Below are 12,910 nucleotides of genomic sequence, written 5' to 3'. Positions count from 1 at the left end.
GCCCACAACAGTAGTTTGTAAGGGATCTGCATCTGAGACCCATCTGATCCTCATCCTCCCCCATGAGCTTTCTCACTCATGTTCTTCCCATCTCCTGCCTCCATTCCACTGTGGCGGAAGATGTAAGTGAATGAGTGGGAGTTTGGCTGGTACTCAAGACTAACCCATCACATGCTCAGAAAAAAAGTCCATGGAACTACTGAATGTGAGGAAGAAAGAGGAAAAGAAGTTCTGTGCACATCTATGAAGCTTCCCAGTCCAAACATATGATTGATTTTCAAATACGATGACTAGACCAGAGACACGCACACATCACTTGCAGACCATGGGTGTTATTGCTATGCAGTTTACCATGGTCATCAAATTCCCTGTTAGTCTATTCTCATTGCCACTGGTATAGCGCAAAATAATAATCATTATCTTCATAATAGACTGGATAACAAGAATTTATGATGCAGTTTATCATCTGAAGTTTGGTCTTGAAGTTTGCATCTAGTCAATCAACACTGACTAGATCATTGATATCAACTCTGTTAGAAAATGAACATTTTACATTGGTAATATTCTACGTACTGGCATCATTTGTGCTGAGAGGTTCTATGTTTTTGAGGAGAGAAACTGCAATTTCAGACTTCTGTATGAAATTTTTGTATGAAAGAATGAACAAATATACAGAAAGCATCCTTATTTTCAACTGCAAGCTTGCTTGTGATTTAGACCAACTAAAACACTGGAAATGCCATATAGCAAATGGGTTTGAGAGTAAAGAGAAACTGAATATTTTCAGGAGTCAGGAGCTCAAAAAAAGTTAAGCTAAGGTACCAGCACTAAACAATGAGACAAATGGTTCATTAGCTTTAATCACCAGCTATTCAAACTTTATCACAAAGTTGAACTAGGGAATATGAAACCACTTGAAAATTTGCACAGAAATAACATGAAGTATGGATGCAGGAAAGACTAGTTATTTCCACTGAACAAACGTAAGAAGTTTGCAATGGAGACATATAAGATGATGTATGGAAAGAAAAAACTAGCTCCCAATAAAAGCAGATGTACTGTAATTTTGTGAATTATACAGAACAGTAAATTATTCACATCTTACAGCAACCGGCAGTTCTGCAAAAGCAGATTATTACATTTTCCAAGAACAGTTCTTGTGTAAGCAAAAGCAAGACCTCATAATGGTGTAGCTTGTATCAGAGACATAACCTGTAGGACTGAGAAAATTTTCTATTTTGTGGTTGTGGGGGAGTGGAGAAAATTTATTACCTTCTTGTTGGTCTCTGATATTTAGATCAATATCTCAACAAATACTATGCAAAAACAGTTTCTAGGATAGCTGTAGTTCCATTCCTTAGCAATGATTCATTTAATATTCAAATCTTTAAGATTCTGTAATGACAGCCTTCCTAAAGCTGACTTATTTTACTTCTAATGAGATACACCACCAAATATGCTTATTTCTATTTGTGGAGTAAAACTTTGCAATAGACATATGGATGTTCGAATGTGATTCCTTGAAGTATTATTCTGACTACATTTAAGGTATGTATATTATAGCGTTAAGAAGAAAGAACCAAGCTACCATTAGTGTTTTAAATCAAAAACTGGAAAAGGCAGTAGAGATGTTTCTACTTCTTCCATTAAAATGTAAGTACTTACAAATCAGAGAAGTAACGCTTGAATCTAAAACACCGAAATAAAAGCCATCAGGATGCAATTCGGAAAATTCTGAGGTCTGAGCAAGTAACTGGGATAAAAAACACATACTAGAGACATGCAAGTCCTTTCTCTCTTTATTTTGACCTTTCCCAGAAGGGAGTGTTTTCTGACCTGCTTTTGAATGCAAGCTCCTTCTTGGTTCCTCAGGCCCCTCAATTGGTTGGTCAGCAAGGAAAACTCGTGCCTGGTCCACAGCATTGAGAATGGTTTGCTCTTTATCCTTCAGTTCACGCCTCAGAGCCTTTTGGGAAGGGAAAGAAGAATGCATTTGTCATTTGACCTTGTGAACTATACCATGTTCTCTGTTTTCGTCTCTCCAACCAGACCTGCCTATTGAGTGAGTAATAGCCAACATTATTCAGACTGCAAGATAAAATGCAAATTTTACAAAACAGAAGCTGCTAGAAATTAAGGCTGGAAGGGTAATATTTAGGAAATTGACTTGAAGAAAGGAATACAAGAAAGGTGATGATGGTATGTTTAAAAAAAGCCTAATAAACTGAAACTACTACATTAAAATTCTAATAAAAAGTAGATTTAATGGGTTTATTGCTTTTAACAGGATTGCTAATATATAGTACATTGCTACAATAGACTGTTTACTTTTTTGATAGCTGGAATAACAGCAAACTGCATCTACTGAGACTTCAGAAAATTATTTAACAAATGATAAAAAGAACTGCAAAAATAGTTAACGTTCCTTAGAAAATGAAACCTCTTGTTTCTGTCCACTATTTACTAATATTTTTAAAATTTAGAAAATATGTATCAGAAATTTTATTATGATAACACATTCTGAAAAGGCCATCTTTTAAATTACTCAAAAATATTTTCTTTATGATGCAAAAACCAATTGAAACTTACATACAGAAAAAAAAAAAAACATTTTTATATAAGATTTTTTCGTGGTGATGGAAATTAATTTCAGGGTATTTTGCTCTCCAGCATTTATGACATTATTAAAGGGTTAAGTGTAACCAAGCTTTTTTAAAAAAAAGGTTATAAGTAGCCAACTGTTATGTTTCTTATGGAGCATTTTCTTCCAGCATAAAGCATAAATCTGTCCCACCTAGAAGGAAAATGTGCTTCCTGTTCTATTTGTATTATTTCCTACACACAGAAACACAAAAGAAGATACTTTAAACATTATTAGAATGCTATGTTTATTTTTTATAATGTATTTTTAGTTCTAATTAAAAAAAATCGAGGCTTATTTTACTGTCACAATTCACTAAGGTCCCATTCCAGATCGAAAAAAGCAGTCACTAGTGTCAACATTATATAATAAAATGAGTGTTCTACTGAAAAGTGTGAAAAACAGATACCATAAAAGCATCACAAATGCCATCTTAGCCTTGTCATTATTAAGTCTCTTGATGACACAATCACAAAAAACACCCTCATCTCGACTTCAGCTTAGCAGGAGGCAAGCTATTTTTCCTCCCTCCTCCCCCACTTCATCTTTTCAAATATTTCCATTCTTCTGCTTCAACTAAAATAAAAAACAAAACAAACAAAAATACGCAACGACAACAACAACAACAACAAACCCCCAACAAAACCTAATCACTGAAAACACACTAACCTCCATCACATTTAGGAACCTGCATTATACAGTCCAATTTCAGTAACCATTAACTATTGTATTTATACAATACTCCTCAGAACAGTGCTATCTCTGTATGCTTTTGAACAGCAATAATATTCTTTGTAGGATTCAGTACATACTGCATGTAATAATTGCCATTTAAAAACCAAGCCCTACTTATTCAAAACAAACAAACAAACAGAAATTGGAACATTTTACATTGTAAAAGCAACATTCCTGAAGAATCTCTTCAGTTCATCACAGTATGTATCAATATTTTAATTTCACATTACCCACACTAGAATAAGACACTTTGAAGTGCCATCCATAGTTTAAAAATCATTAAAGCATTCTCTACACAGGAATTTTTTTCAAGAAAGAAGGCAGGCAGTATTATGGCTGAAAAAATTCCCCATTTAAAAAAGACTTTTTGTTAATAGAACCTATGTGGATGCATCAGCAAAATATAATTTATTTTAATTTCAAAGACTTTGTCAGAAACAGAGGGGTGATTACTACACTTTGAAGTAGGAAATATTTCTAGAATTACTTTTTTCTCCTCCAAATAACTTCCAAAATATTTCCAAAGCATGCAAGAAAAGGGAGGCTATGTCACATTTTGAGTACAATATGAAATTTCAGCAGTTAGAAACAACCTAGAGATGGATCTCTTTTACTCTGTCTCTCCTGTGTACCCTCACATACCGTGTTTCAGCAATTTCTCCTGATGACCCTAAATAAAACTTCAATCAAGTTTGACCTAACAGACCTTGGATTTAATTCTCCACCATCCTTGCCACTGAAGTTGTTCAAATTGAGGTTGACAACAGAAAGATTTTAAGAATTTGGCCCATACAGCTCATCAACTATAAATCATCCACGGCAATCCTTATCAATATTTTTGACATGAAAATGATTTTTGACATCAATATTCTTAGCCTGAAATACACCATACACTGAAATAATACTACTAAAGTAATTTAGCAGTCAAGTACCTTGAGCACACCATAGACTTCCTACCTAGATTATGTTTGGGGTTCTTTTTGTTTGTTTGTTTTTTATGCCACAGGTGCAAGAATAATTTTTGGCAGAGCCACTCAGATTTGCTTAACTTTTTCTTAGTAATACTCAATATATTTCTCTGTCCCTCTTTGCCAGTAAACAAGAAGAGCAATGAGAATACACAATGCAAAGATAACCAAGCATGCCAATACTCTCGTCCCAGCAAACCTCTCTGCAATAGAACAAAAAAAAGTAACCCACTTATAAATCTGATCTTGAGCTCAGATATCATCTCTCTTGAACGGACAAAATAAAGATTTCATTGGAAAAATCACATCTAGAGGAACACTACAGAGTAAAAGTAAGTCATAAAAAGCCCAGCAAGGAACATAAAACCTGCAATACTGAATCTGATTATTGTAAAGATTTTTATATAGTGAGAAGTACAATCATATATTTTGGTGGTTTATTTAGTTTTGCAAAAGATATCTCTTCAATGGCTACTCAGAATGGAGGTGTCTCCTTCAGTTGCCGAGGATATTACTTCATTCTCCCTTTGTCATTAAGAACTAAAATAGTTAAAGCATCTGTAAGCTTTGAGTGGAGCACAGGTTTTAGTAGAGGGAGAATTCCCCTCCTGTTGCTCGCTACACCTTTCAGGAAGAAAATTAGGAGAAACTGATACAGATTAAATAAGATTAAGGCATGGTAAAAAAACTTGAGAAGCATCTCAAAATGTGTCATGGAAAACTGTCCACTAATAGGCCAAACACATAGATGCAAATGATTTTTGAGTCCTATTGAGCATGCAGATATGAACACAAAATGGAAAAGCAAAAGCTGAGCACAGAGATAACACATTTATTTTGCCCACACTATGCTCTTTCACATTTTTAAAAGTACAATAATATTTTAAAGCTATATTTGCCATACAAAAAGGGGCTGTACACAACTTGGGCAGTAATTCATACCACTGTATTTCATACAACAATTATAAATTGCAAAATTACTGTATACTTCAGGTAATGATTTAAAACGAAAGCTTCACTTCCCTCAGTAATCTGACAGGTTACAGACTATTAAATGGATTTAGTCCATTGGTCTATGCTTTACATGCTTCTGTTTCATTTGCAAATCCATTCTTACTTCCTACATAAACCAGGACATGCAAGAGTCCTGTAAAAACCAACACTAATTTTAGGCATTCTTGATTGTTATGAAGGAAGGGGAAAAAGCCCTGAAAACCTAAAATCTGGTGTATGCAGTGTCAACACAATTTGTTTTCGTAGCTGACCTTAAACAATACTAGAGAAAAATAATTTTAAAAAACCTCCTTTAAAAAAAGTCTTCCACTGGTAGATGGATATGGGCCTACAAAACTACACTCTAGAAATATTTTATGCAGCATGAAACAAAGCAATAACTACAATCAGCACTGCAGCATTCATTTTGCAGGTATGAGGTCCCAAGTTAGCCAACTACGGCAGTTACCCAGGACCCAAGTAACACAATCCTCCTCTCAGGGAAGAGAAGAAGAAGTGTTACCTCCATGATTTTCAAGGACAACCCAGTGATTTACTCTCCATTTTGATTTGTTCCTTTTTCAGTGACTGTGAAACATATGTTACTCCCTTTATAACTCTGGAAATTATAGACCATTTGCTCAGTTACACCAAGATAATTGAACCCATTTGCCCTCTCCTCATTAGAGATGCATCTGATTTCTAATATAAAACCCAACTCTTCTTGTAATCTAAGATTTTTAAAGGAATTTGCCTAAACCAGGGCATTACAAAATTCCTGTTGAGAATGCTTTGCAGCTGAAGTATTTCCACTCTTGAAAAATTGAAAGCTACAAAACTTTTGCTATTGTGATTTTTGACACTGTTTAGTGTATCCTGAAAGCACCTATTTCCTTCAGCTGCACCTTAAAATTATTTTTTGAGCACAGTAAGTAGATTTCCAAAATTACTCACTGTTAATTTACAGTCTCTTTTTCTCTTTTGAATTGTACAGACTTGTACAGAATAATTCAAGGAGCAGATATGCTTAATAGCTCCAACAGATGAAGGCAAAGTTAATTTCAAAGAAAACACATGGGGTGTTTCTTAAAAACAGAACATATTTAAATCAGGTCTCATTATGCACTCTTTCAAGGAAGTAAAGACGCATATTATTGTAGCTCGTATCAGTTTAGCACACTGTAGCCTTGTGTGCCAATCAGCAGCTCCTGTAGCATTTAATTACTTATTCATCTTTATTCTGCACCCAGTGCTTGAAAAACTCCTGTTACTTTGATACACTAAAATGAAATGGAAAAAAATAATCTGTGGCATATAATAGGATGGGAAGAATAATCAAGATGATTGAGCAAACTCAAGAGTGAGATGAGGAATTGTTTCTAAAGACCACACAGAGATCAAGGTAAACTGAGTCTCTGCCAGCTGTCTCCATCACTGAAGAATGAGCTAGAAAGAAAATAGCATAGCATGTTTAAAAAAGCTGTTCCTTCCTGTCAGATACTATTTAATCTACACATAAAATTTCAAAAGTGTTTTGGTCTCTGTACACATCTCTCCGTAAAAGTTTTATAATATATCTAACCCAGTTGATATAGAAAATATTCAAATAAAGAACAATATTTAATTTGAGATGGTGCATTTACCTTTTACTATTTCATACTAAATCTATGTGGCAAGAGAAATAACAGGAGAAAAATGGTTCCGAATACACACCCATTAGTACCTGGGGGGACAAAGACAAATGCAGCGCATGGGACTTTAAAGATGAGACTGAATCCTGATAAATCAGTGACAAACAGTGACCAACACCAGAACAGGGAAAGAAAAGTAAATATCAGAGTGGGGGAGGGGAAAGAAAAAAAAGAGGAAGCTGTTTACCTCCATAATAAATATATATTGAGTATTTTAGATTTACTTTTTTAATAGAATCTAAATAGACATCTCAAAAAGGACCAAAGAAAAGTGTCAAAGGCTGCATTTTTCTATATTGTCTCTCAGTTTACCATTTGCCACTTGCTGTCTCTTTTGCTGTAGTGTCGATACAAAGTGTGCAAATAGGGTGTCAACTACAAGGGTTTAATGTGAGTGTAGACCTGGAAGTCACATCTATGGCAAATTCCTCTTTTTTGCCTGCAGGCACAAGGAAACTAAACTGACAGAAATATAAAAGCATAGATGTGGGCAAAAGAGAATTAGACTATGCATGTTGGTGATCTTTTACCAGAGGCAAATAAATGTTAGCTTACTTAAGACTTTCCCTTTGATTTATCAAAATAGATGCTTCAGGCCAGAAAGAAGGATACTTTTTCACCGAGACTTTCTTGTCCCTCAATAATTTCCTTTTCCACTCTGGTCCCTGGAGGAGTGCATGTGCTCATGGCTACTCACTGAAAATATCCCCCACCTCCAAATACACATTAATAGACATGCATTACATAAAATAAGCATCTAAAACATCTCTCAATGAAGTGCATTGCAGTAGTACAGCCAAAGAGATAGAGGAAGGGAAGTATGCTGTATCAGACAGAGACAAGAAACACAAAGCTGTTTCTGACATTCTAAAAACCAATAACCAATAAACTGACAATCTCAAACTGCATCTGTATATTCCTGCGAGATACTTTAATACAAGGAAGGGTAACTGACTTTCTTCTGAATTTGTTACAGTTCAAAACCAGTAAGGCTATACAAAACCAGTAAGGCTCCTTCCTCCATTTTCATCTAACAGCATTTTGAAATCAGACAAAGATGTTTGGAAGCCTGTTTGGAAAAGCCACACTTAAAATAACCTCACAGAGACTTTGAAAGGCCTCCTTTGTGCACTAGAAAGGAATCCAGTACAGCACAAAGGCAGAAGTAAGCTTAATTGCCACACAGATTGCATCAAAAAAAGACACTAAAAAGCTATTCTTAAATTAAAGAGCACATGGCTATGCTTTTTCTTAAAAATTGAACTAATTCTTTTTTTACACAGTGATTTTCCAAGGAAGAGCTTCTTTAGTCTTTTCTGAAGCAAGAACTACAAGTCCTGCATTCCCTAGAGATGCTACAGGATCTAAATCCAAGTAGAGATGAAGGGAGAGACTGCTTAATTGAGCAAAGGTTACAAAAAAGGAGGCATAATGATGTTCATTAATATGTCTTCCAGCACCAATAATCTTATGTAACTTGATTTCATATTTCCTAGTCCACTGAAATGAGACTTTGTGTTTCTAGGTCAATGATAACCAAGACTTGGTTGCCCAGAGAAGTTTGGAAGCTCAACAGAGCATAGTCTTTAGGAACTGGAAAACATGGAATGCCTGAAGGCTTTTCTTTTCTTCTTCTTAAAATTTATTTATTTATACTGGGGGTGGGGTGTGGTTTAAATGTGATCTGGAACTATGCTGGGGGGAAAAAGCCCCACACCATGCATCCTTGAGCTAATGCCAAAGACATTATCGTCAAAAAGTTTTTTTAAAAATATATCATTATTTTCATATTATTTTCTTAACAAAAAAGTGAAAAGACAGGCTTCAGTGTGCTAATGTGAATTCTCTACTGAACTAACTACTGAAATAACCATTCTGGCCAGTGGAATCCTTCTGTGATGGGTTTGCTACACAGTCCATATCCACTGAACTTGCTTCTTTGGATATTTTTCCCTTCTTCAAGAAAGTAATTTTTTATATTGAATCCTTACTTTGCATTTCACTGTACCATGAGTACTACAAAAGTATCATATAAACAACAGAACAAAATCTGCTAGAATATGTTTATTTTGCTCATCCAGCAAGCTTCTGATGTAAGTGAGCATATTTTGGTTTAAATCCATTGTGATAAGACAGCTAAAAAAGGGCGTGAGAATCAGTAAATTTGATGGCTTGCATAAATGACACAAAAGCAGTAAATTAAAATAGGCTTGGTTTACATTGCTACATGAAAAAATCTTTGTAATGGAGCTTTTAGAAAAAAATCTGTTTAACATACCTAATCAGGATTTAATATAAGAATTCATACAGATTGTACCCCAGAGACAGCAAAAATGCCTGAATCAGTGTGGAGTCTAAAAGAGGAAGAGAGAGGGAAGCTGTTGCAGCTTTCCACTCTTTCTGTGGTAGAAAAAAAGTATTTACTTTTACACAACAGCAGTAATCACCCTACTAGCAGTAGAACCAATTTTCTAATGCCAAACTGCCAGTAAAAACACATTCAGTTTTACATCAAAAGGACTACAGTGTGCTTTTGGTGAAGGAAAACTAATCCCACAAACTCTACTATCGAAACATGACAGCTATCTGATATCAACAACCTTGGAAGACTTGACCTCTTTTTATTTCTTTTAAAATTTATTTTATAGTATTTCCTTATGACTCTGAGGAAAGTCATGACTAGGTTTCCAGGGCTGAAAGCAAAATGAGCCTACAACTTCTGTATTGTATTTTTCCTGGACAGGACTATTCTTATGAAGGTTGAGAGATTTGGGGTTGCTCAGCCTGGAGAAAAGAAGGCTCCAGGGAGACCATATTGTACAGTATTGACAGCACTCCAGTACCTAAAAAGGGCCTACAAGAAATCTGAAGAGGGGAAGGTTCACCTGCTTTGACTCACTGGTCAAATTTCTACCCACTTCTGACAAAATGAATTGTCAGTGATTATTAGGGCAATTCTCGATTTTCTAAAGTAAACACGATTACAACAAACTCCACCATCTGTGCAACACTGGGAAAAACACAACACAGATTTTCATGAAGGATTCATCCAAACTCTTGAAGACAGTCTCTGAGGATTCTGTAAACCAACAGTGTCATCACAGGCGTTTTCACATATCTCTGATCAACAGAAGGCAGGAAGAAAACTAACCCTCTCTACTTGCTCCATTTTTCTTTTGCCTGTCTCCCCAAACTCTGCTCCGGGCTCCTGTCAGAAACAGGACAACTACTTATATGAAAATTAGGGACAAACCAGAACCTTTTTTCTAAAGTATATGAGAACCAGTGTCCAGACACAGGGGACTGACAACAAGAAATCAGCAAAGATAAAATAACATTTTAAATTGTCTGCCAAAAGAACACTGAAAAACCCCATAGGAAAAGATCACTGTACAATGTCAAATAAAGCACTGCACTGAGTCTATTTCAAAGGCATTTAAAAAGATTATATCATCTAAAAAGCAACCTTCAAGACAAGGCAATATATCATCAAAATAAGGATCCTTCCATTTCAAATGAAACTGCTTTGTAGAGCTGTCTGCAGAACAGAAGTTACATTTCTTATACACTCTTCAGTGTTGTACCTCCTTTGAAGAAGCAAAGGAAATTTGTGTCCTCCATGCTAACTCTAATTAGGTTCAAACTGTGTAACTGTGCACTGCACAATGTACAGCTGGGTAGCTTTGGGTAAGAGTTACTACTCAATTACATAAAACCCACCGAATGAGTTTATGATGGAAACACTGTCAGAGCATCAAACTCCATCTTTTCTTTATGGGTAGCAACTGGGAAAACTTCTGCTTTTTATGCCAGGAAATACTCACAGAAAAAGGGGGAGGGATAAAGAACACATAAAAAAAGCATTATTCTGCTTATGCATCCAAAGCATGTACTGCCTCCAGCCTGACACAAGACACACAAAACATCTGCTGCATATTGAATGGCTTATAACTTAATTGAGCAAGAGCCCTCAAATATCCTGTTAGCACTGCCTATTTCCCTGCACCCTCAACAGAAAGCATCTATCTCTTCAACAGAAGAGAGACATTGTTCTTTCTTTGCTTGCTGGCAACAGACTGGCTTGGGTTTGCTTAGGCTGTGCGACTGCTGAGCACTGATGAAATGCCATTAGTTTCTTGCTTCAAATGGAGATGATGCCACTATTCACAAGTTGGGTTCTGCCTTGTTGTTAAGAGCAGTTAAATTCAGGTCACCTGTTGCTCATTTTGTGTGATTAAAATCTCCTCTGCATTTCTTCAAAAAACCATGAGTGGGGCAAGCCAAATATGTTTGGTATCATAAGCTACTTCACTGTTAAATGGTACCTACTGTGTTAATACAGAGGTCTTGAGAAAGACTTTTAGTAATTACAGTTCAAACTCCATATGCTCAACAGCAACTTTGAGTTATGCAGCACTATGAATATTCATTCAATATACAAAGATAGGATGCATTTGTGAGCATGCCTACATCTCATGAGAGGTTTCCTCTATGTCAGCCTCCTTAGTGCAAGGGTACATCAGCATCCTTGCCAACGAATTGTGATCACCAAAAAAAATAGTGAATGTACTATATGACATCACCTACAAATAATCAGCTCACTGCAAAAGTCTCGGGAGCATCTCCTGTATGACAATTGTGTAAGGGGAGGAATATTCCCCTCTGCAGGAGAAAGCACAGGCAACAGAGCCCAGCTGAATATTGAAGCAGAAAAAATGCTAGGGACCAGTTGCAGTTTGAGGCTAGCTCTAGTGTCCCTGTTCTGTATGCATGCATGCGTACATGAGAGAGGACTGCTACTGGAAATCATTTCAGAAGCAGAAACCCTGTCAACATTAATTACTCTTCTTTCTTAGAAACAGTCACTTTGGTTTCTCTTTGGAAGCAAATGGTCCAGACAGACAACTGAATAATCACCAGTCAACAAACTGTCTTCCTCACCACAGTGTACTTCAATCTCCCTCGTAGCTTTTTTGCTCTCAACTCTTCCACTATGGCTTCCCACTTTCAAAACTATCTAAAATGACAGCGTCTATTTAAAGCTGATACCACACAATTTGTTACTGTCACGTGACAGATTATACTGGATCTCTGCTTTGGGTCACTTCTCCAAAATTTCCTGTCTCTGGATTGTGTGCTACTATATCTAACATCTGCTCAGCAGGGAAAGATTACTGTAAAACCATTACTTAAAAAAAATAAGTAGCATTTGAAAGAGGAAATACTCTACTTCAGACAATTTTCTAGGCATTTATGAGAGAGACGTGAGGAAGGAATACCCTAAGGGCAACATGACTTTCCCTTCTGCTTAAGTCACCTCCTTCAGCTCATTCTAGTCGTCATCAGAAGTTAGAGGAACATGAAAACACAGACCTTGGCACCTATGCCATATCTGTAAAAGCCAATCAGACTTAAGAAGAAGAAAGAAAAAAAGGACAAAAAAGGCAAGCCCCAAGTGCAATATTTCACATATTCTCCAGCACAGCAGCAATGCAGCACGTATCATAGTTATGGTGGGGTTGGATTTTTTGGGGGGGAAGGGGGATGTGAGTTTATTTTAAGTAGAAGAGAATTTTCCCTCATCATGAACCACACAGAACATAAATAAAAAATAGATTTCTGCTGGGAGTTTATGCGCCTTATCAAACACGGGACACCCAAACTTGTCACAACATGCAATAGACTGTGTTGCTTTATTAGTTCCATTTATGCCTCTGCAAACTAAACTTGCCCAACACAACAGCCTTGTTAAGTCTTTGCATTTTCGAATAGATGATCTAACAATGTCTCATAAAAACAACAGAAAATCCATCTGGACCTGTAAATTCAATTAATGAGATAAGCAAAAAAAAAAAAAAAAAAAAGAATATGGCTGCTGTCAG

General features: G+C 36.1%; 1 protein-coding gene across 7 annotated transcripts in view; it reads right to left on the bottom strand.

Moving 5' to 3' along the window:
• The window catches only part of UTRN (utrophin), a 356,635-nt gene that overhangs the window by 89,869 nt on the left and 253,856 nt on the right, over positions 1 to 12,910 (bottom strand). For all 7 annotated transcript variants that reach the window (XM_048296202.1, XM_048296200.1, XM_048296204.1 and 4 more), the window contains one exon: positions 1,837 to 1,966. In XM_048296202.1, coding sequence (XP_048152159.1) covers positions 1,837 to 1,966 — 130 coding nt within the window. The remainder of the gene's footprint in view (positions 1 to 1,836; positions 1,967 to 12,910) is intronic.

The sequence above is a fragment of the Corvus hawaiiensis genome, chromosome 3 (genome assembly GCF_020740725.1).
Source record: "Corvus hawaiiensis isolate bCorHaw1 chromosome 3, bCorHaw1.pri.cur, whole genome shotgun sequence".
Lineage (NCBI taxonomy): Eukaryota > Metazoa > Chordata > Aves > Passeriformes > Corvidae > Corvus > Corvus hawaiiensis.
Note: the sequence above shows the minus strand (reverse complement) of the source record. Positions and strands in the feature narration are given on the sequence as shown.